At 44.8% G+C, this 25,466-nt stretch overlaps 1 protein-coding gene across 4 annotated transcripts in view; it reads left to right on the top strand.

The window, feature by feature from the left end:
- The window catches only part of ARMC1 (armadillo repeat containing 1), a 49,208-nt gene that overhangs the window by 9,024 nt on the left and 14,718 nt on the right, over positions 1-25,466 (top strand). For all 4 annotated transcript variants that reach the window (XM_040354301.1, XM_040354303.1, XM_040354304.1 and 1 more), the window contains exons 2-4: positions 11,687-11,889; positions 15,336-15,427; positions 25,277-25,466. In XM_040354301.1, the coding sequence (XP_040210235.1) occupies positions 11,728-11,889; positions 15,336-15,427; positions 25,277-25,466 (444 nt within the window). In that variant the 5' untranslated portion in view covers positions 11,687-11,727. The remainder of the gene's footprint in view (positions 1-11,686; positions 11,890-15,335; positions 15,428-25,276) is intronic.

Raw genomic sequence — 25,466 nt, 5'->3', positions numbered from 1 at the left:
CTTAGTTTTATAATACAATAAGCTTACTTGTTGCTAAAAATAGGTGGAAAGAGTTTAGTTGTATTGCATACTTGGACCTTGTTCCCACTGGCGTATTACAGTGTCCACATGTGCGAGGGCAGAAATCACAGGTGTTCCATTCACCCCCATGCAGGCAGTCACATTCATGTAAATTGGAACACAGCCAATGCTTCCAATTTGACAGTCACGCTGATGCGGGTGTCTGTGCAGGCACTGTGGCCCAGTTGATATGAATGGGACTTTCTGCACAGGGTTGCATGGAACACCTATGCCTATTTGTGAGGGAAAACCTGTCCCTCACACAAGTGTACACTGTAGTATGCCTGTGGGAATAAGGCCTTATATTGGTCCTCTTGGCACATCTCATACCTGATGGAGAACCTGGAAATCACTAGTCAGCACTACTAAAGTGGTGGCTGTGAGCTTCATAGTTCTGTTTGGGTTCTGTGTAGCTCTCCTGATCCACTTTGAACCCAGGTGGTTGCTTGTTCAGCACTGCCACAATTCATATAATGCTTTTTTTTATTTTTTATTCAATGAATACACTATGATCTTTGATTGGATGATGTGAGGGAGCCGGGACGGTGATGTCATAATCTACACCTTGTCCAGTCCTTGTGAATGGCACTTCTAATACTACAGTATATAGTAGGAGCCTGTTCATAATGCACATACCAAGATGTAAGATAAGAATTGGCTGCAGAAGGGGCTGGCTTTAAAGTGAACCTGTTGCTTTTCCCTATATGGACAATAAACAGGTATGCTATAAAACAGCTGTTTGTCAGGAGCTCTGAGTTGCATGATGTTTTTTGCAGGTATATACTAAAGAAGTGAAAAAGAAGCCTGCCTAGCAAGATTAGGGAGCGTGTGAGCTGCATTGCGACTGTGTTGTTGCTTTTGTTAGCACTAAGCCCATTATATGGGGCATTTGAGGACCACATAATAGAGCTTTGTGACTGAAATATAACTGGTAGTTCATTTACCTTGTATAGGAAGCTAAGGGGCTTTAGGAGTTAGTTCTTGTGGAGGTGATGCTGGCTGATTTTGGATGTAAGCTACTTGAGCAACTCTGCAACTTTGGATTGTGAAAGGAAATTATAGCCCTGTGGAAATCCCATATAAATAATTTCTCGAGTCGTCTTCCAGGACGGCACCTTGAGAGTAGACTGGCTCCACCTGACAGGAAACACAATCAAAAAGAGGTTTAAAAACCCCGCCCCTCCCCGTGCACCTCAGTTCATGATTGTGTTTCCCCCAGCGAAACGTTTTTTTTTGTTTTTCCAAAAAGACCTAAGGCCTGGGGCTGGTGGTCCCCCTCCTGGGTGAGCCATGGGTCCTGGGAGGCCTTGAGCTCAGTGAGGCTATTGCCTGTCCGGAGGGTCTCCCTGTATTGAGGGGGGGGGGGAGCGGAAGGAAAAACCATGTTTGGAAACCCCCCCCCGGCTAGGTGTATCTGGGATAGTGGCTACCTCAGAACACCTAGGTGGCTGGAATCCCTCTCTCCCGAGCGTCCTCCTACCTGCTGGGCCGGGTAAGGACACTTCTCCGCGCTGTGGACTCGGCTGCTGTTCTCCCAGGCCCGTTTCTCGGTGGAGCCAGCATTTCCGACGCTGCGTCGATGGCGGCGCACGGTGATGACGCGCTTCCGGTTCCGGTCTTCGCCAAAATGGCGGCCGCCATTGGCGTTAGCTCACACGCTCGGAGCGCAGCAGGGGAGAGAGTGGCGCCCGATTCGATAGTGCCATGGAGCGTGAGGACCGCCCGGCACTAACCGCTGCTGCAGAGGAAGCCACCAAGGGTGAGTCTACCTCCAGAAACTTCATTGGGGCACTTGGACTGGGTCCTTATTCCCCACACACCCCCCTTCCCTTCCCCCTACTCCCATTGTATTAAAGCCTTGTCTTTTACTTTCAGGGGAAGAGGTTACTGCCCAGGGGGAGGCTTCTATTGTTTCTGCTAAACATACATCTAAAGCTAAAAGATGTGGGAATTGTAGCATTAAGCTAGCCACTGACTATTCCAAGCTTTTGTGTGCTAAGTGCATTCAAAAGCTTACAGGGAAGGAAACTTCGCTAATAATGAAAGAATTCCTGACGGTTCAGTCAGAGATGCTTTCCACATTAAAAGAGTTTAAGGAAGCCTTAAAACCCAAAGGACCTGATCCCCTAGCAGCTGGACCCTCCTCACAGGAAAGCTTATCCACCTCGGCTCCAAAATTGTTGAGGGCTAGGGACGTTCTTCTGTCAGACTCTGAGGATTCAGAGGCTCAGGAAGAAGGTCTCATCGCCAGACAGATGAGGAGGATGAAGATGCTAGATCAGGCAAATTCATTTTTTCAGCAGATGACATGGGTGGTTTACTGGCAGCTATCTATACCTCTGAGGGGATTCAGCAGCCGACCGAACTAGTGTCAGCACAGGATAAGATGTACCAGGGTTTAGCTAAACCCCAGCCAAAGGTTATCCCAGTTCACCAATCTCTTCAGGACTTAGTTCTAAAAGAGTGGGCAGAACCTGAAAAGAAGTTACTTAGGTACAAAACCTGGAAAAGGCGCTGTCCCTTTAAGGAGGAACTAGAAAACAAATTTTTCAAAGTCCCTAAACTAGACGCTTCCCTAGCTCAACTGTCTAGACAGTCTGACCTCTCCTTTGAGGATGCTGGGAATTTAAAAGATTCACTAGACAGACGGGCAGAGACCTCCCTTCGCAGGGCCTGGGAGGCTAATGCGGCAGCCCTTGGGCCCGCCCTGGCCTCATCCTGCATTGCCAGGAATACGGATACCTGGCTATCCAGGATGTTAGAACATATCCCACAGACTTCAAAGTTTAAGGATATCCGAGATTCCCTTAGAGTCATAGGTAGCGCTGTCGCCTATCTAGCAGACGCATCAATTGAGTCCGCTCGAGCCTCTGCTAAAACAGGCGCTCTTATTAACGCCTCAAGAAGGGCACTATGGCTCAAAACATGGGAAGGAGATTTGGCCTCCAAATCCCGTCTCTGTGCCCTACCCTTTGAGGGATCCTTCCTCTTTGGGACAGGTTTAGACCAGGCTCTAACTAGGGCCTCAGAAAAGGGTAAACGGTTCCCTCCCAAACCTAAACAAAATAGGAGGAGATTTTTTCGAGGCCCCCAGAATAAAAACCGACCTTCAGACCGAAGAGCGGCCTTTAATAGGAGGTGGATCACAGGAAAGGATAAACCAAAAGGGGGAATCCTTTTCCCTGATCCTAAACCCGCTGGGAAAGACTCCAAGTGACTCGAGAGTCGGGGGAAGGCTCTCCCGATTTCTTCCAGCTTGGGAAAGCATAACACGGAGTCCTCATATTTTGCAGATAGTGAAGGAAGGCTACAGATTGGAATTCCGCCATCTTCCCCCACCAATTTTCCTCCTCACTCATTTACCCCAAAATCCCCTCAAAGCGGCAAGCCTTCTAGGGAATGTGTCAGACCTAGCACAACAGGGGGTCATAGTCCCAGTTCCGGTAGACCAACAGGGTCAGGGGGTGTACTCTCACATCTTCGTAGTACCAAAACCCTCGGGAAAATTCCGTCTAATCATCAACTTAAAACCCCTGAATACTTATCTCCTCTACAAGAGGTTCCGCATGGAGAACATTTACAGTCTCAAAGGACTTCTTTTAGAAGGGGTATTTATGATAACCATAGACCTGAAGGACGCCTACCTCCATGTCCCCATTTACCAGGACCATCAAAGATTCCTGAGATTCGCCATTGTTTCCCCTCAGGGGATCCAACACTGGCAATTCACTGCTCTTCCCTTTGGGCTTGCCTCCAGCCCAAGAGTTTTCACGAAGGTGCTAGCAGAGGTGGTCGCCTTTCTACATCTGAAGGGCATCTCCCTTGTTCCCTACCTCGACGATCTGCTGCTGTTCAATCCCAGTCGAGCACTTCTTCTCACGGACCTGACCACCGTCCTGACTACACTGGAATCCTTAGGATGGATTATAAACAGAGAAAAATCTTCTCTCCTCCCAGAACAGAGAAAGATCTATCTGGGATTCTTAATAGATTCCTTAGAGAAAAAGCTTCTCCTACCAGTAGACAAGGTCCAGAGACTCATCTCAGTGGTCAGGTCTGTCAGGGGAACAGCAGATATTTCACTCAGGGAGATCATGAGATTGTTGGGACTTATGACCTCATGCATCCCAGCAGTTCCGTGGGCCCAGCTTCACTACAGGCCACTACAGGCCTTCCTCCTCTCCTCCTGGGACGGGAAGGAAACATCCCTAGACTCCAGGGTCTCCATTTCAGAGTCGGTAAAGAACACTCTAGAGTGGTGGCTCATTCCTCGGAACTTGGGAAGAGGCCTTCAGTGGAACCAGTCAAACCCCCTCAGGATAACCACGGATGCCAGCTCCTGGGGATGGGGAGCCCACATGGCGGGCCTACAGGCCCAGGGTTCCTGGGATCGACACCAAAGGGAGTCGTCTTCCAACTTCCGAGAATTATCAGCGGTCGGAAGAGCCTTGGAAGCGTTCGAGGAGAGAATCCTGAACCAGGAAATACAAATTCTCTCCGACAACGCGACCACGGTGGCGTTCCTGAACCATCAGGGAGGCACCAAGTCCCGTTCGCTCCTAAGGTTGTCCCTAGAAATTCTAGGCTGGGCAGAACAGAGGGTTCGCTCCCTGTCAGCAGTTCACATCAGGGGAGTCCTAAACCTAGAAGCGGACTTTCTAAGCCGCCAACCCATTCTCCAGGGAGAGTGGGAACTAAGTCAGGAGGTCTTCGATTGGGTATGTCATCATTTCGGCATCCCAGAAATAGACCTCTTTGCTCACAGGAGGAACAAGAAGATAGAAGGGTTCTTCTCCCTCTCCCGGGATCAGGGATCGAAAGGTGTGGACGCGTTGGCCCAGGCCTGGACATTTTACCTAGCCTATGCCTTTCCTCCTCTGAATCTGATCCCGAGGGTATTGCAAAAACTGAGTCGTTCACAAGGGAGGCTGATTCTGATCGCTCCCTGGTGGCCCAAAAGATCTTGGTTTCCAATGTTAGAACAGTGGTCAGTCCTTCCTCCCCTCCCTCTCCCGGTCCGGGTGGACCTTCTGCGGCAGGGGCCGATCTTTCATCCAGAGCCAGGCTTTTTCAGTCTGACGGCCTGGTACTTGAGAGGTGGAACCTGCAGCGGAAGGGTTGCTCAGAGAAGGTAATAGATACCCTCTTAGCGAGTCGTAAGGTAGTTACCAGGAAGATCTATGCCAAGACCTGGGGAGTGTTTTCACGCTGGTGCGCGGCAAGACAAGCTCCACTACCCGAAATCTCCGTTATCTTGGAGTTCCTTCAGAAAGGGGTAGATCTAGGTCTAGCTACGAGAACCCTAAGAGTACAGGTTGCCGCCTTGTCCTACTTTTTAGACAAGAGGCTGGCTCTGGATCCTCTTATTAAGAGGTTCCTGACGGCCAGGGATAGGTTGTCACCTATACAGATATCCAGAGTTCCCCCTTGGGACCTCTCCCTGGTGTTAGACCAGCTATCCAAACCTCCGTTTGAACCGATAGACAGCATTCCGGTTAGGCTGTTAGTATTTAAATTCTCCTTTCTTTTGGCCATCACCACGGCTAAAAGAATAGGAGACATGCAAGCGCTCTCAATCAAAGAGCCTTATTTTCGTTTATTCGAGGACAGGGTAATCCTAAGTCAAGATCCCCTGTACCTACCTAAGGTGGCAACGAAGTTTCATAGGTCACAAGAAATTATACTTCCTTCTTTTTGCGCAAAACCACAGAATGAAAGAGAACAAACCTTTCATTGTTTGGATGTAAGACGCTGTTTGTTAATTTATTTAGAAAGGGTGAGCGAGTTCAGACGCTCATCACACTTGCTAATCAATTTTTCAGGAAAGAAAAAGGGTTGCCAAGCATCTAGAGCCTCTATATCTAGATGGATAAGACAGGCAATTTCAGTAGCATACAGTAAGGCTGGCAAAACAGTACCTAAAGTCAAGGCACATTCCACGAGATCTATAGCAACCTCCTGGGCAGAGAGAGCAGGAGTTTCAGTGGAACTCTGTAGATCAGCAACGTGGTCAAGCCAGAATACCTTTCTAAAACACTACCGAGTGGAACTCCTGTCACCCCAAGACTTGACGTTTGGCAGAAGAGTCCTGCAGGCAGTGGTCCCGCCCTAAGGTAGGCCTGAGGGTTACTTGCTTATCTCTCAAGGTGCCGTCCTGGAAGACGACTCGAGAAAATACCAGTTACTCACCGGTAGCTGTTTTTCTATGAGTCTTACAGGACGGCAGGCCTATTTCCCACCCTGAGGAATTTATATGGTTTGTATTTTTATATACTGGTTCCCGTGCTCTTATGGTGGTTACTTTATCACGAACTGAGGTGCACGGGGAGGGGCGGGGTTTTTAAACCTCTTTTTGATTGTGTTTCCTGTCAGGTGGAGCCAGTCTACTCTCAAGGTGCCGTCCTGTAAGACTCATAGAAAAACAGCTACCGGTGAGTAACTGGTATTATCTTTGGTGCAGAACCATGGATCTGTACAGTTCTTATCATTTATGGCTTGTACACATGATCGGAATTTCCATTGGGATAAGCTCCCAACAGATTTTTCCGACGGAATTCTGTTTAAACTGTCTTGCATACACACTGTCACACCAAATTCTGACCGTCAAGAATGCGGTGACGTACAACACTACGACGAGCCGAGAAAAAGGAAGTTCAATGCTTCCGAGCATGTGTCGACTTGATTTCAAGCATGCGCAGTTTTTTTCTCCGTCGGGAGTTCCATACAGACGAACGGAATTTCCGATATTATTTTCCATCGGGAACATGTTCTCTTTCTAAGTCCGTCGGAATTTCCAAAGGAAAAACTCAGGGCTACACACGGTCGGAATATCCGATGAAAAAATTCCGTTGGACTTTTTTCATTGGAAATTCCGATCGTGTGTATGCGGCATTAGACCCCTTTTACACTGGGGCGGTAGCAGTAAAGTGCAGCTAGTTTTAACGGCGATTTATCGCTGTTATAGCGGTGCGCTTTTAACCCCCAGTCCTGCAAGCGCACCACCCCAGTGTGAAAGCACTCAGGCTTTTTACACTGGGGAGGCTTGAGAGGCGCTTTACAGGTGCTATTTTTAGCGCACAAAAGCACCTGAAAAGCTCCCCAGTGTGAAAGGGGTCTTGGTGACTGGGCTGTGATACTGAATGTATTTGTGAAGTAAATTGCGCTAACTTATATTTATATAAACATTTACCACGACTGATCCTGTGAACTTGTTGCTCAAAAAACAAAAAGTATGTACATGTGTCTATGGTTATTAATTAATGTGCAAACAATCAACAAATAGTGTGCAATAAATACCAATACAGTGCCCTGTGCCAAACTATAACATATGAATCTCTCAATCCATCAAATGTGAAATAAATCCAAAAAGATTTTAAATATGCTACTGTTACAATCCACAGATTGAATGTGCCCCAAGAAAGCAAGAAAAATGTATTGTACACAAAAAAAATAATAAAAAATATATATGTATATGTGCTAAGAAAGTCCTTAATAGATAATTTCTTGCTGTGGTGCCCAGCTATGTTTCCACCTTCACCGCCAATAGTGCCTACACTGTCACCGGATAAAATGGCCACTCACCAGATGGACCCAGAAATCTGCCTTTGGTTCATATGGATAACCACTCCCTCTCTCAGGTTTATCAGCAGTCACTCCCAATGCTTTGGCTGTAGTCTTGTTCTATATCCATTAATGTAACATATAAAAGACTATCATGGTGTAGTATATCAAAGAATTTATTACGATTAAAACATATATAGTTAGTCCACTCACACAGGGGTTGACAAATTTGCTTGGAATCTAGGAGCCAGCTAAAAAGTTAGGAGCCAGAAAACGTGCCCCGTCCCGACGAGCTTGCGCGCAGAAGCGTGGGCAGCGCCTGCATATGTAAACAGTGTTCAAACCACACATGTGAGGTATCACCGTGATTGGTAGAGCGAGAGCAATAATTCTAGCCCTAGACCTCCTCTGTAACTCAAAACATGCAACCTGTAGATTTTTTTAAACGTTGCCGATGAAGATTTGTCGGCATTCCACTAGCGGACGCAATTTTGAAGTGTGACATGTTGGGTATGAATTTACTCGGCGTAACATTATCTTTCATAATATAAAAAAAAAAATGGGGATAACTTTACTGTTTTATTTTTTAATTAAAAAAAGTAATTTTTTCCCCAAAAAGTGCGCTTGTAAGACCGCTGCGCAAATACGGCGTGACAGAAAGTATTGCAATGATCGCCATTTTATTCTCTAGGGTGTTAGGATATCAAAGATATATAATGTTTGGGGGTTATAATTAGAGGGAAGAAGATGGCTGTGAAAATAGTGAAAAATGACATCAGAATTGCTGTTTAACTTGTAATGCTTAACTTGTAATACCAACGGCCACCACCAGATGGCGCCAGCTCACATCTGGTGGTAATAACTTGTAATACCAACGGCTCACCACCAGATGGCACCAGCTCACAAAAAAAAAAAAGTCGCCAGGACACTATTTCTAGTCGACCTGGCGCCCGGGATTTGTCGATCCCTGGTGTAGTATATCAAAGAATTTATTATGATTAAAACATATATAGTTAGTCCACTCACATATAAAAGTGCCTGGGAGCCGACACTGAGCTAATCCAGCCGTAAATAGGAGTATACAAATGTACGAGTATGTCCTGGTCCGCACGTGTGATGCCTCACTTTATCGCTTGCGTTCCCAGCCTCGGTATACTCAGACTGGACATGACGAGCTGGCAATGGTCCCGCAGCCTCAATCACTTAATGCGTGATACTCTATGGCAGCATTTTCAAGTTGTGCTAGCAGTTCATGTTTTATGACACGGGTAACTAAATTGCACACTTTAGAATGACCTTTAGCCCTGGTTCACACTGGGCTGCGGGAGTGAAGCCGTGCAAGTTCAGCTGAACTCGCACGATTTCACTCCCGCCGGCAGTCCCGATTTCGGCCGCGATTTAAGAGATATCTGTGCAGGTTTCTGCACAGATGTCAATGTAAATCGCGGCCCGAAATCGCAAAAAGTAGTACAGGAACTACTTTTTGAAATCGGTGCGGCGTCGCACCGATTAGGACAGTGTCATTGGCGGCAAATGCCGCCGATTTGAGATGCGAATTCATCGCAAGAAATCGCATCTCAAATCAAAGGAAATCGTACCCAGTGTGAACCTGGGCTTAAAGGTTGCACTGTTGGTGGGATTTGAGAATAGTTTTGTAGTACTCAGCTCAGTGGAAACCGCTAGTCAGACTCTAGTCCCAAAGGCTTCATAGCATTATTGCTGGAAAGGGGGGCAATCAAATCAAGATAGCAAAAAAACAAAAGAACAAAAGCTGGACAGCCGCACTCCAAAATTTTCTTTAAAAGAGATGTCTTTATTTTCAACTGTGCATACAGTCACTGCAAGCCCACAAAAATCAGTATGGCCAACGTTTCGCACTGGCGTCAGTGCTTAGTCATGGCTAAGCACTGACGCCAGTGCGAAACGTTGGCCATACTGATTTTTGTGGGCTTGCAGTGACTGTATGCACAGTTGAAAATAAAGACATCTCTTTTAAAGAAAATTTTGGAGTGCGGCTGTCCAGCTTTTGTTCTTTTGTTTTTTTGCTATTACCGCATTGCCAGCACCCTGGTGGTTCAACAACCCCTGATCATCACGAGGCTCACCTGGAGCGGTGAGAATTCTGTCTGTGAATCAAATCAAGATAGTCCCTACCCTCAAGGAGCTTACAATCTAAGGTCCCTAACTCACATTTATACATGCACATACTAGGGCCAATTTAGACAGGATCCAATTAACCTACCAGCATGTCTTTTGGAGTGTAGGAGGAAATCGGAGTACCCAGAGGAAACCCACGCAGGCACAGGGAGAACATGCAAACTCCAGGCAGGTAGTGTCGTGGTTGGGATGCGAACCATGGCCCTCAAGTTGTATGAAAGTCAGACCAATGTAGTGCATGAACTACTTTGAAGTTGCTGCAACTTTAAAGGGGTTGTAAAGGAATTTTTTTCCCCCCTAAATAGCTTCCTTTACCTTAGTGCAGTCCTCCTTCACTTACCGCATCCTTCCATTTTGCTTTTAAATGTCCTTATTTCTTCTGAGAAATCCTCACTTCCTGTTCTTCTGTCTGTAACTCCACACAGTAATGCGAGGCTTTCTCCCTGGTGTGGAGTGTCGTGCTCACCCCTTCCCTTGGACTACAGGAGATTTAGGACACTCTCTACATTGCGGATAAATAAAGGAGCTGTGTGTTAGTGGGCGTCCTGACTCTCCTGTAGTCCAAGGGAGGGGGTGAGCAGGACACTCCACACCAGGGAGAAAGCCTTGCATTACTGTGTGGAGTTACAGACAGAGGAACAGGAAGTGAGGATTTCTCAGAAGAAATAAGGACATTTAAAAGCAAAATTGAAGGATGAGTTAAGTGAAGGAGGACTGCATTAGGGTAAAGGAAGCTATTTAGGGGGGAAAAAATTCCCCTTAAGTCGCACATATATGAATGGTTATCATTGGAAAAAATGGAACGACTTCTCATTCAACTTTGATGTCCAAAGTTGCATGACAAGTCGCACGAGCAACATGTTTTTTTTTGTCACTTGAATTACTTTGGGGGCAACTGAGTGATGTGGCTGCTGTGAGCACTGTACCATACTGTATGTAGCAATGTGTTCTGGCAACATCTGTAACTTCTTTTTTTTTTTTTTTTCTTTACTTAAGGACCGAACCTGTACGTCGTTTTGTTCATGAGACACTGCAGGCACAACAGGGGAGCAGATGCATGTGTTTTGCGGCCGCGATGTCCGCAGGCCACCAGCTATTGTTCCTCAGAGAGGCCGAACAGGGATCTTCCAATGTAAACAAAGCAGATCCCTGGTCCCAAAAAAGTGTCCGATCTGTCCGTCGTGAGGGGGGGGGGTGTTGGTTGTATCCTCTCTGTGCTCCCTGTTCTGTAAACATGCTCTCTTAGGCCCCGTACTCACGACCAAACATGTCTGCTGAAACTGGTCCGCGGACCATTTTCAGCAGACATGTTTGGCCGTGTGTAGGCCCGAGCGGACCATTTTCGGGCGGATCGGACAGGTTCCGCCTGTCCGGCCGGACATGTACGGTCGTCTGTACAGACCTACCGTACATGTCCTGCCGCCCGCCATCCCTCGCATGCGTCGAATGACTTCGACGCATGCGTGGAAGCCTTTTAAAGGCAGGCCGCCCACGTCGCAGCGTCATTGTCGCGGCGACACCGCGGACACGCCCCGCGTATTGTTTACACGCGGACCTCTGTTCGATAGTGTGTACGGCCATCGAACAGAAGTCCCCGGGCAGACATGTCCGATGAAAACGGTCCGCGGACCGGTTTCATCGGACATGTTTGCTCATGAGTACTCGGCCTTAGTGTTAGGCTGGCAGCACTGTGCAACATTTATAGCGCTCTGATTGGCTAGGAGTGTTGATTCTTCTTTGAGTATTGCAGTGCAGCTAATCTTTTTTTATTATTTTGGATTTATGCTAGTTGTGTTTAAAATGTATTTATGTTTTGGATATACTTCCTAGATTATTTTCTAACTCTACATTTTGTTTATTTTTAGCATAAATTAAGAGAGCCTAATTTTTAACTTTGTCCCAACCTTAGCTATTCTTTTGCGTATGGCATAAAAGAAACACTTGAGAACAATGAGCGGAGAGCCGGATGCGCTGTCAGTTGTTAATCAGCTGCGGGACTTGGCTTCAGATCCATTAAACCGGCGAGCCATCGTACAGGATCAAGGATGTCTCCCAGGACTCATCCTATTCCTTGACCATCCCAATCCTCAAGTGGTTTACTCTGCTCTTCTGGTAAGTGCATTTAGAGCATTATTCTCCTCCTTTTTGATGACGTTTATGCAAACTTCATCTCCAATTTAAAAAAAATTATGGAATTTGAATTATAAATTCTGTGTTTTTCAATGTATTTCTAACTAGTAATAGTCTGTCCATTCAGAAATGGTAGCCGCTGCTTTTCCTATATTTCTACATCTGTAGATCAAACTACTGACTCAAGGTAGAGTCAGTAGTTTGAATTACTCATGGGCCGTATTCACACTAGAACAGATGGCTGCCAGAGCACTTTATTTCTCCGGCAGCTGTCCATTCCCAACTGCAGTGCGCTGCTCGATTTCAGCACATCATGCGCAGCACTTTTATTTTAAGTGTACAAAAGTACCGTATTTATCGCGGTATAACGCGCTCCCGCGTATACCGCGCACCTCTAAAGTTGCCCCGAATCCTGTGGAAAAAAAGTTTTTTTTTTGTACTTACAGTTTTGGTGTCTTGCGCGGCGTCCATCGGCGGCTTCGTCGGGTCCGGTGTCCGCTTGCGGCTTCGGGTGTCCTCTTCGTCGGGTCCGGCGTCCGTCTGCGGCTTCGGGTGTCCTCTTCGTCGGGTCCGGCGTCCGTCTGCGGCTTCGGGTGTCCTCTTCGTCGGGTCCGGCGTCCTTCTGTGGCTTCGGGTGTCCTCTTCGTCGGGTCCAGCGTCCTTCTGCGTCCTCGCGTCCTCCCCGCTCGTTTCCCGCGCCGAGTTTGAATACTGTGCCGACATATACAGAGCGCAGTACACTTGTGTATTGTCGGCAATGCTCGGCTACCCACGCTGACGTCCTGTACGTCAGTGCGGGAGGAGCCGAGACTGCCCGACAATACACGAATGTACTGCGCACGGTATATGCCGGCACAGTATTCAAACTCGGCGCGGGTATCGGCGTATACCACGCACCCACGATTTTGCCCTGATTTTCAGGGCAAAAAAGTGCGCGGTATACGCCGATAAATACGGTACATTCTTATGTCCCTGTACAGCAGCCTAATGCGCTGTGCTGTTGTACAGTGCCAAGCGATTTTGTACTGTGCGCTGCGATAAAATGCAGCATGTTTGCTCCGGGCTGCATGAATGGGATGCACCTTGTTACAGTGCTTTTGTTCTGAGGTATACAAAAGAGGGAACAAAGTGTGTGGGTGTATACATATACATATATACAGCGTATCTATATATTACGTGGACTAGTGTCCAAAAGATAAAACAGCGCTGTGAGTTGGTGTGTGTCCAGCTCAAAATAAAGCTATCCTGGAGATCAGTGATGATATGAGAGGTGATCAGAGAAGGTGTAAGTGCACCATACACCTAAACAGATTCACCCCTAAAGAGTGGGTTACTCCCCCAATTGGGGTGCAGGCTTACCACAGCAAAGGGATTAACTTTGCAATCAAACCATCAGATCATCCGGGTATTGATAGGGATTTAACTCTCAGCCGAGGTACATGCAAGGCAAACAAACAGACCGAACATAGTGTAATATTGCCTAGATGTCAACTCGGCTAAGTTGGGTGAAAACCAAAAGCTAATGCCCGTACAATGTATCACTATAGAATGAACATGTAAACAAAAAGATTTCACTGCGGTCTTCCTACCCACAGGGGCCACGCGCGTGCTGTGCGGTTGCTGTAATGTCCTACACTGTGGTTGGTGGAACGCAAGTTGTCTTCCTTGTAGCGCCGTTGTAGCCACGCCTTGACGCGTTTCGTCACTTCCGACTTCGACAGAGGGCGCCCTCTGTCGAAGTCGGAAGTGACGAAATGCGTCAGAGCTTTTGGTTTTCATCTGTTTAGGTGTATGGTGCACTTACACCTTCTCTGATCACCTCTCATATCATCACGGATCTCCAGGATAGCTTTATTTTGAGCTGGACACACACCAACTCACAGCGCTGTTTTATCTTTTGGACACTAGTTCACGTAATATATAGATACTCTGTTTTTATTCTTTTAAATGGTTTCTTCCATTTAATTTAAATAGCTGCTTTTAAGATTATTACCACTTTTATTACTGGTATTTTCTTCATACCTATAGTATTATACACCACTTCACTTTCACTTTGGGAAAAAGTGTTATATTGTTATCTGGCGCCGGAAGTGCAATACTAGGCCACGTTTATTTGCACATCTCTATCTCTCTCTCTCTCTCTATCTATCTATCTATCTATCTATCTATCTATCTATCTATCTATCTATCTATCTATCTACATTTTAGTTTTTAATCATCATTTATCAATTTTGATGCTTCGTACTGCGGTAGGCACCGGCTCAGGAGTGCTATAAATACAGACGTAGGACCGTGAACAAAAGATTACCCCCCATTTCTCAATGCAACTGCTCTGCTTTAACTACATTTGGCATGAAATTTTTTTGGGGGGGGAGTGGGGGCTTCAGGAGAAGGGGACTTCCTGTCCCACTTCCTCCTTCTGCCGAGGGGCTGGAAAGGCGATTTAGCTTAATCGCCTTTTCACAGCCCCTCCCTGTAGGCGAGCGCCTGTCCAATCGGACGGCGCCGCTCGCGCACTGCCGCTCGCGCATGCGCAGTGGGTGCCCGGCCGTGAAGCTAAAAGCTGTCACTGCCGGGTGCCCACACTAAGAATGAAGACACCGGCGAGGGGGGGCAAAGAGCGGAGCCCCGGCCGGCGCGTCGCTGGAGCCGTGGAGCAGGTAATTTTTAGTTTATTAAAAGCCAGCAGCTACACTTTTTGTAGCTGCTGACTTTTAATAAACGTAAAAAAAAGGTGGAAAACCCCTTTAAGGACCGCCTCCTGTACCTATACGTCGGCAGAATGGCACGGCTGGGCACAAGCACGTACAGCTATGTCCTCTTTGAGTGCTCAGCCGTGGGTCGCGCGCCACGACCCGGTCCGAAGCTCCATTCCCCGTTCTTCACTGTGGCGCCGTCATTGATCGTGTGTTCCCTTTTATACGTTTTTACATTTTTATTCAAAAAATATTTCTCATTGGGTTTAGTTACACTTTAAAATATAATTTAAGCCAAAACTTTTATTTTTTAGTTCTGGTCAGAGTGGAGAGGGATTAGAATGCTTGTCCGTCTTTTCTTTCTTTCTTTCTGTGTCCCAGATAGGGACATTCACCCTCCTGTATTTGTCCTGTTTCCCATTATTATTGAAAGTAAAAGAAACCTAAAATGTTGGGTTGTCCCCAGAGAAATATTAGAGGGGAGATTTTCCAATAGGGAAACCTAGTTTTGGTGACCTGGGGGTTGCCAAGGAATTCCCTTAATTTGCAGTGATTTTCTTTCACTTTCTGTTGTGAAGGTAAATCTTTCCAATGGGACACAGATGGCAAAAAATAAACTTACAGGAGTTATAACCCTCCATTACTTTCAATGTACTCTGGTGTTGCTAAATAATCTATATGTACTGTACATGCTGCGCAATTCGTATAAAGTTTATTTTTTATTTTTTTCAGGGTCTCCGATATTTAGCAGAATGTCGTGCCAACCGGGAGAAAATGAGGTGCGAGTTGGGAATGATGCTCAGTTTGCAAAATGTCGTCCAAAAGTAAGTTAGAAGCCACAGGTTATATTATGCAATATAAAATGCTGGAATATTTTGCAGTTCTTGTGCATTGTAAAACAATATTGTAATATTTGTCCAAAACCTTTATTCTCCTTTTATACCATATGTTGAAAATATCCTTGTCACTTTTGAATAAAGCCTTGCTCCCTTTGACTTTAACCACTATCCACCCTAATGCCGCGTACACACGTTCGTTCGGTCAATCCAATGAGACCGGTCTGATGGACCGTTTTCATCAGACCAAACCGATCGTGTGTGGGCCCCATCGGTTATTTATCCATCGGTTAAAAAATTTGAAACTTGTTTTAAAATTAACCGATGGATACCTAACCGATAGAAAAAAAAACGATCGTCTGTGGGCACGTCCATCTGTTCAGAATCAAGCTCAGAATCAAGTCGACGCATGTTTGGAAGCATTGAACTTTGCTTTTTTTTCAGCACGTCGTTGTGTTTTACGTCACTGCGTTCTGACACGATTGTTTTTTTAACTGGTGGTGTGTAGGCACGACTAACCATCAGTCGGCTTCATCGGTTAACTGATGGAAAAATCCATCAGACCATTCTCATCGGATTGACCGATCGTGTGTACAGGGCATTAGGCCTTCCCCTGGATGTCCTCGGGTTTCAGTGGTTATACTGGGATCATTGCTGCAGCTGCAAACTGCTTTCAAACCACCATCCCCCACCTTCCTGGGCTCTACTGTTCCACTGGAGAGCCTGGGACTAAAGCCGGTGATTCCGCTGGCTGATCATAGCGATGAGGGAGGAACTTGCGTTCCCCGATCGTCTCTATGGTCTATGAAAGCGGTGAGGATTTTTTGTCACTTGTGATTTCAGTTTGATGTTTACAAGCCGTTACCAGCTTGTAACAGCATCTGATTAAACCGATTTTGGTTTGATCAGAAGCTTTTAAAGGCAGAGGCGTACCTGTCACTGCACGTGCTATCACAAGGAGCGTTGTTCATCTCTTGTGATAACAATAAACTTGATCAAAAAATATTTAAAGAGATAGTGTAAAAAAAATAAATAATTAAAGCGCTCCCTGCTTCCCCGTGCTCAAGCGCAAAGGCGACCATTCTGTATGCACTGCACGCATTTGTGAATGATGATCACACCACAAACATCGCAAGAGCAATAATTACAGCACCAGATCTTTTATATTTTTAGTAAACAATTTCATAATATATTGTGTTTTTGTGCATTAAAATCCATGAACGTGTATTGTTTCCAAAAAATTTGTGTTTTAAAAAAACAAACAAACGGTGTGCAAATATTATGTAACCTAAATTGCATCACCCACCATTTTTTCTCTAGGGCCTCTGCTTTAAAAAAATAAAAAAAAGTTTGTCTCGCTAATGGTTAAATAGTTTGGACCTGGCTGCCCCTAATCATTGATTTTCTTTACTAATAGATGTACTCACTGTCCGCTATATAAACTGTATGTAGAATTGGCTATATACTGTATACATTGCTGGGTTTGGGCAGAGGTTTGGGGAGTCTGTCTGCTTCCGAAACAAAATCTAGTCTGGCTGAGGCTGTTTAGCCAGTCACGGGAAGTCTTATATTTTTATCATTGAATACAATGCTTCCTCTGGCTGAGGTGGAGATGAGGGCAGGTAAAGTCACAAGCTTCTCCTCAGCCAAACCGAGGATTCCTTTATTCATTAATAAAATACAAGCCTTCTTGTGACGTGCTGAGTAGCAGTCAGCCCAACTTTAATTTTGTTTCAGCATTGCAGACAGAGCGCTGTATACTGTACATAGCTGATTATATTGCTGAGAGCGGGCTCGCCTATTTGTAAAGGAAATAGTTAATTTTTAAAGGCAAAGTAAAGATGAAGGTAGGCTTTAAAGGCAAAGTTCACATTTTTGGGGAAAAAACATTTTTTTTTTGCAGGAAAAAGATCCTTTAAACAATTGTTACTGTGTTGAGAAAAGGCTTGATGGTTTGTTATCTTTGCTGCAGTGCTTTCACTAACCACTAGATGGAATGGAAACTACGTACAACATACTACCAAGCACAAGTATCCATCCTTTCAATTAGTTTGTAGAAAGAAAGTCCCTTAAAAACTAGTGCTATACAGTTAAAGGGGTTGTAAAGGTTTGTTTTTTATTTTCTAAATAGGTTCATTTAAGCTAGTGCATTGGTTCACTAACCTTTTCCTTCGATTTCCCTTCTAAATGTTTTTTTTCTTTGTCTGAATTTCTCACTTCCTGTTCCTCAGCAAGCTTGCCCCCATCATCCAAGCTCTTCTGGCTGGGGGTTAGTTGGCGTGCTCGCCCCCTCCCTTGGGACTACATCTCTGTAGGGAGACGCTGTGAACACAATGTCTCCCCGCAGGGATATAGTCCCAAGGGAGGGGGCGAATATTCTGACTAACCCCCAGCCAGAACTGCTCGGATGATGGTGGCAAGTTTACTGAGGAGGAACAGGAAGTGAGAAATTCAGACAAAGGAAAAAAACCATTTAGAAGAGAAATGGAAGGAAAAGGTAAGTGAACCAACAATGCACTAGCTTAAAGGAATCTATTTAGAAAATAAAAAACGAACCTTTACAACCCCTTTAATTGTGTTTTTTGTATTGATTAGTTTAGCCTGGGATTTCTCATCCTTGTTAGTATAAACCCTCAGCAAAAAGTTTGAGAGCTCCTGAAATAAAGTTCACAGCCACATCTCACAGAACATTGGTGTGATTAGCGAGCTGTTGATATAACAATTATTTTTACAAATGGCATTCAATTATGCAATCAATTTTCAACTCTAAAACATACCTTTTTCATGTGAAACTTGTACTGGCTTTTTCTGCATAGATGCTCTGTGCTGCAATGGTGTGGCGGTGATTGGGAACACTGGTCTAGTGATAGTGGGACTTGTGTAGCGGTGATCAGGAACACTGCTGCTGACTTACACTGGTTTGGTGACACCGGGGCTGGTATGCCGACAATTATACACCGTTGCCGGCCTACACTGGTCTGGTAGCACTGGGACAGATGCACTAACCGAGATTGATGGATCCCCATTGGTAGGCATTGAAAACGCAGCAGGAATGCACCTGTGTTGTGTGTTTGATGCATTTTATGAGTCACGAGAGCTATTAAAAACACACTATAAGCAGGTAAAATCGCGGCCATTATTGGCACCTTTTTTTGCTTTCGGCACAAAGCTAAAAAGCATATTTTCAGCTGATAATTTCCAGCGGGCAAAAGTTTGGTGCATCACATAATTACGGCCATAGAATTATTGCTCTGATGGTCGTGGTGATACCTCATGTGTTGTGAAATTGCGGTTTACATATGTGTGTGGGGCCTACACATGCATTTGTGTGTATATGCGCCGGGCGAGAGGTGGGGGTATGGGAGTGCTTTTCCTTTTTTATTTAACTTTATTGCTGTTGCAAGGGGGCTAACAACCATCATGGGCATGTGACGGGTACTTTCTATGGAGACATCAGCATCTTTTGCATCCCAAATCGCCCCTGCCTTCCAGTGCAACTATCCATGCTTAATTGGCTACATCCTCGGCTGCAGTAGCTGAAATGACAGCTGTGACTCCCTGAAGTGATGTAATACATGTTGCTTCCGGGGTCATTAGTCTCAGGAGGGTGGACCTTGTAAAATGCAAAGTCTGCTTAATAATCTCTGTACTTCCAAAATGTACCTGTAAGAATCAATTTTTTTTTTCATTTACTTCTCTTACCCCTCTTTTTCTCCCACAGTATTCGAGTAAGGGTAATGTGACACTCCTTTCAGCGAGATCCTTTAGAATGCAGAGTAGGCCAAATTTTGCAAGAATTCGCTTTTTAACTGGACTGGAGTGTTGTCTTGTGAAGTTTCAATTGCTTAGCATTCTTTAGCATCGTAAAGGCAGTGATATCAAGCTCTGCAATGTGGTTTTGACAGGCGATCCGACCAGTTCTCCTATCCCCCTCTCTGTAGTCTTCTGGGACACATCACAGATCCCAGAAGACTGCAGGACCGATCGCAACACGCAGTGTGATTTGTGGGCTGTCACAGCCAGGTGCCCACAGTTAAAAAGCTAGCGTGGGGAAAGGGGCGGCTCAGGTGATTACTTCGCTGGATTGTGGAACTGGTGAGTGTGTTTATTAAAAGTCAACGGCTACAGTTTTTGTAGCTGTGGACTTTTAACCACTTCCAGACCACCCGCCTTAGTGTTACGTCGGTACTTTTGAAGGGGGATATCGTTGTTATGGCAGCAGCTAGCTGCCATAACCCCAGTATCCTCTTCAGCAGACGGTCCGCTACAAGATAAAAGTGGTGTCTGTAGGGGATTCGCCACAAGATCACTTATCGACGACGGGAGAGGGCCCCCTCATTCCCGTCGATCGGGTCCTCTCCCTGGCTTGGTGTGGATACGAGTGAGGCGAAGATGGGCCCCCACCCGTCTCCATATCGGCAGTTTACTACCGCTTTAAAGTAGAATCAAAGGCAAATTTGTATTATTATTATTTCTTATTTATTTATTTATTTTTTCCTTTCCTGGTCTGTAGCCAAAACAGGTCGTCATCTGAACCAGTGTTCCCATTGAAATATTGCCCTTCTATTGATGCTTTCTTTCACTTTTAATGAGAACAGTAAACAGAACAAATAAAGGTGAATCTCCCTAAAAGGCGCAGACAACAATTAAAACCTGACAGGGGTTCTACTAATGTTGCTCTGTGCAATAAATCACTTGGTGAAAAATTAGTCATTACTGCAAATAGCATACTTTAGGTATAACACAACTATAGTTTGATGCTGTGCTTGCCCTTTAAAATACAAACATGCCAATAGCCATGACCTTTGGAATTATTACGTTTTTGTTTCTGTATATACAAATACCCGGTGCATAGAAATGTGGGTGATAAATCCACATCCCAGAATAAAGAAGACCTTCAGAAAATGTCACAAGCAGAGCACAAAACTGACATCGGGAAGGTTAAAGAGTAGATTAGCAAATGCTTGCCTAGGTTAAATATGCCTCCTTCTGATAATTGTATTCACAATTACTACTAATTTTCATATAATCTGCCTCAATGAATTTGCAGTTGTAGAACATATCGGAACAATGTCTGATGTTTGCATCTTTCCTGCAGCAAGACATTCCAAACATTAACTCCTTCAACCCTCATTGCTTGCCTGACTGCACTCCGCTTGGATGGAAGAAATGTTTGTTTAGGCCCCCCGGGGCAGTAAAGGGCTAATCTGGTTTCCAAAAAGAAACTAAACTTTAAAGACATTTATGTTATGTCAACTTGGGAACTCTTTGTCAGCAGAAACATAAAATGCCAAGTCTGACTTCAAGTCAAGCTTAAAGACATATTTACTTGACTTTTCCGAAGAACAGAAGTGACACCTTCCACAGTTCCATACAGAGATAACACTGAGTGCATCCGATGCTGAGCATAATCAAGAGCAGAGCACTTTGTCAATGCTGGTATTTATGCATGCTTCACACATTTTAATGTGTCCATATGAACTACATTAAAACTAGCAGCTTCAACTGTTGTTAAATAATTGAATTTTATGGCCTGTAAAGAGGCTCTTCCCTCTGGTAACAGCTTTGATTTATGTTGCAAAAGGCCAAACTTTTTCTTTATTACATTTTCCTCTCCATAGCATACGATAATCTACATGTTAAATAATTCAGCTCATGAAGAAATGGAACACCCGTCTTTACTAGATCATCTGCCTTTAACAGGCTGAGGAGAATCTATTCCACTAATCTGTTCTTTCCAATTAGTATTCACTTAAGGTGATTAGAAACGTTTAATACAAGTTTAATTATCAGCTGTCCCTTAGAGCCACAAATGTCATTTGTTAGAACAAGAAGCCTATCTGCTTTAGTGTATCACTTCAGTGTTTGGCCCATGTTGTTGAAGTCGTTAATAGTGGTACATTTCAGGCCTTTTATTTTATAGAAGCCAACCAATACTTGGGCTACTTTCACACTGATCTATTCTGATGTCCCTCTTCTAAATGTATACCTCACTTCCAGTCTGATTAAACTGTTACCACTGTGCCAGTAAGCTTCAGAGACTTCTAACAGGGCCACCAATTGTCAAGTAAAAATGGCCGCCACGTGATCCCCCGTCATTGGAGATCGGCAACCATGCCTTCCCTGGGGGATTGGGCTGTTGAAGTGGACCGCATAAGGGACCTTGAGCGTCTGTTGGCGGAAGAGGGTGGTAAAAGCGAACCGTTTTCTCTCACCTGGACTTCATGGTCCATGTTCCGATACTCTTCTGAGTTTATCTCTTGGGCCGAGGGTGGCCTGGATGATGTGACCCTGACGCCATGATGGAGTGATCCTTGTCCCTTGACTCTTGTCCCCTGTCTCTCTACCCCCCTCTTTGTCTGCCCACGCTTCTTTTCCTTTTCTTGATCTCTAAATACTTCCTTAGGAATTTATTGAGCTAACGTATCATGGCCTCGACCCTCTTATTGTTCCTGATTCGTTATGTGACCCCATATGTCTTATTTTACTTGCAGATTCATGCATTATCTCCTTTAATATGCCGTATGCGGCGCAACACTGACCCCCCTCACAAATGTGAGGTTGGTGGATGCAATTAATGTTCATTTTATATATCTGGGGATTGTTTAATTGAACGGCCTTGTAGTGGTCCGCTTACACATGCTCTCGTTCCCTTTTCTCACGTATCTTAGACATGATTTTGTTATGTCAAACACGTTGCTTACTGTTACTTACTGTTAATGTAATTGTTTTCACTGTATGTCTTTATGTCTCTTCCTTTTCTTCTTATGAATAAAATAAGATTGAATTAAAAATGGCCGCCACCAGCAGTAAAAACCTGATGGGAGATCCATTTCTTCATCCAAAACAAGGCATGCACTTTCAAATATGTTTGGTTGCCTAATGGGGCAGCCTTTGTTATCAGTACAGATAACAAAGCAACTTTAAAAACTTTAACCACTTGCCGACCGCTTCACACATTATACGTCGGCAGAATGGCTTGGCTTTCAAAGGGACGTTGTACGTCCCTGAGCTGCAGAACAGAGGGATGCCTGTGTAAAGAAGGCATTTCCCTTTTCTGCCTAGTGACAGGACTCTGATCTATTGCTCCCTGTCATCGGGAGCAGCGATCAGTGTTGTGTCACTGGTAGCCCAGCCCTCCCACAGTTAGAATCACTCCCTAGGACACACTTAACCCCTTCCTTGCCCCTACTGGTTAACGCCTTCCCTGCCAGTGTAACTTTTTTATTTTTTTTTAGTTTTTTTTTTAGTTTTTTTTTTTTAGTAATTAGTGCATTTATATAGCACCGATCGCTGTATAAATGACAATGGTTCCAAAATGGCGTCAAAAGTGTCCGATGTGTCCTCCATAATTTTGCAGTCATGATAAAAATCACAGATTGCCGCCATTTCTAAAAAAAATAAAAATTAGGTAAAGCTATCCCCTATTTTGTAGACGCTACAACTTTTGCGCAAACTTGTTTTTCTTTTTTTTTTTCTTCCCAAAAATTTGTAGGAGAATGTATAGCCTAAACTGGGGGATATTTTTTATAGCATAAAGTAAAAAATATTGCTTTTTTTTTGCGCAAAAAAAATTAACTGCAGAGGTGATAAATCCCACCAAAAGAAAGCCCTATTTGTGGGAAAAAAAGGACGCCAATTTTGTTGGGGAGCCACGTCACACAACCACGCAATTGTCAGTTAAAGCGGGGGTTCACCCTATCAACGCAAAAAAAAATATTTTTTTTTCTTTTACCATAAAATCAGGCATTGTAGCGCGAGCTACAGTATGCCTGTCCCGATTTTTTTTACCCCCGTACTCACCTTGTACTCGTACATCGAAGATACCGGGGAATGGGCGTGCCTATGGAGACGGAGGATGATTGACGGCCGGCTCTGGCGCGTCACGCTTCTCCGGAAATAGCCGAAATAGGCTTGGCTCTTCACGGCGCCTGCGCATAGCCTGTGCGCAGGCGCCGTGAAGAGCCGAGACCTACTCCGGCTGTCTTCGGGGAGAGTGACGTGCCAGGGCCGGCCGTCAATCATCCTCCCTCTCCATAGGCACGCCCATTCCCCGCGGGAGCCGAAATCTACAATGTACGATTACAAGGTGAGTCCGGGGTTAAAAAAATCGGGACAGGCATACTGTAGCTCGCGCTACAATGCCTGTCTCGATGGTAAAATCAAGTCAGTGAGGGTGAACTACCGCTTTAAAGCGACGCAGTGCCGAATCGCCAAAAATGGCCCGGCCATTGGGCAGCCAAATCCTCTGGGGCTGAAGTGGTTAATAGAGAATGTTGACATTGTCAAATCCTGTTCTGCTTCTGATCATCAGAAAACATTGATGGTGTTGTCAGGGAACCAGGTCTAGGAACAGTATAGCTGGCCAATCTGCAAAACTAATTTTTAAGATTCTTCAAAACTATGCAATATGAAAACCTAAACGGTTCATTGAGTTTGTATCTAGTTAGGTAGGCCTAGGTTAAGAGCATTACAAAGATATTGGCAGATCTGAAGAAGGTTGTGCAATCCGATTTTAGCCTCTGTGCTTGCTAATGAGATGGCCGACAATAGCTTAAAGTGGAACTTTACTTAACAACTTGATAAAAAAAATAATGTTCTTTAGCAAGGAACATATATTCCACATTAATAATTATACTACCAAAATTTGTGTGTGCTGTAAATTGCCCCCAGCACTGCTTCTGTTACTACTTGTAAGAGGCTGCAATTTTGCTGAAGCCCAAAGCTGTAGCCGTAAATCGTAAAGGACTAAACCCGTCAATTTACCAGTTTCAAAAAAGTTATCCGAAATGCTGAGAATGCGAACTGTCATATTTGACTGTATCCTCAACCAAACTGTCAAACCATAATACAGCTGGTGTTCTAACTAATAACATGTGCAGCACCATGGCAGTTGCAATTCAAACAGACACAGCTTCCTTGGCTGTAAAGGATAGGAGGGTTTAGAGTGGTTGTAAACCCTTTACAACCACTTTTGCCTACAGGTAAGCCTATAATAAGGGTTACCTGTAGGTACCGTGAATTTCTCCTAAACCTGCACAGTTTAGGAGATATTCACTGTATATGCATGTGCCAACGTCATCGGGACATCCGCACAGAAGAAACGGCTTGTACGTGCCGTTTCTTAAGCTGCTGTGCCATTACCCGTGGCTCCTGCGCGCATGCGTCATCACGGCTCCGGCCAATCACAGCGCCGGAGCCTGCGATCCCGGAAATAACATTCCGGAGACATGTCGCTCGTCACAGCGGTGTATGGGGACCACTGCAACAGTTTTGTTCTAAGATAAGTATTTCATAATGAGCTAGTATGCAATACATACTAGCTTTTTTATGCCTTTGTCTTGCAGATTTTTTATTTAATTTTTCTAGGGATTACAACCACTTTAGTTCTATTTTAAGGCTGTCGGCAGATTTGCCTCTACAGTCGGCAACTCTCTGGTCGAGGATCTGTGACAACCGAGCCATGCTGATTGACATTTAGTGCAAAAGTACTGTGTGTGTGTGTGTGTGATAAACAATTACTATTTTTTTATTGTATTTTTTTTATAAAAGCTGCAAAAAACTTTTGAACTTGCATTAATGTGTTAAAACGTAGATTTTTTTTTAGTTTAAAGTAACTGCTCGAGTGACTCCAATCCTGACAAGAATTCTTGATTGATCAAGTTTTGCATATGAAATCGCCTGAAGATTCAGCTTTTTGATAATGTATCTCCATTAATTGTGCTATATTGAAATAGTTGGAAAGCTAAAGCAGATCGTAACCTTCATGTGTATGGTGTAAATGTTTGTTCAGACACTTGAACTTGTCTTTGTGACTGTCTCTTTACCTTGGTACAGGACTACCACACCGGGGGACACGCAGCTTCTTGCCACTGAAGTCTATGACCTTTTGCAGTCTTCCAGCACAGCAGATGGTGACTGCATGAATGAGGTGAACTCACGGAGGCGGAAGGCTCAGTTCTTTCTTGGAGCCACAAATAAACGTGCCAAAACTGTGGTTTTACATATTGATGGCCTTGAGGATACG

Source organism: Rana temporaria, chromosome 5, assembly GCF_905171775.1.
Source record: "Rana temporaria chromosome 5, aRanTem1.1, whole genome shotgun sequence".
NCBI classification, from domain to species: domain Eukaryota; kingdom Metazoa; phylum Chordata; class Amphibia; order Anura; family Ranidae; genus Rana; species Rana temporaria.
The sequence above is the reverse complement of the archived record's forward strand: the minus strand, read 5'-3'. Positions and strand labels throughout refer to the sequence as shown.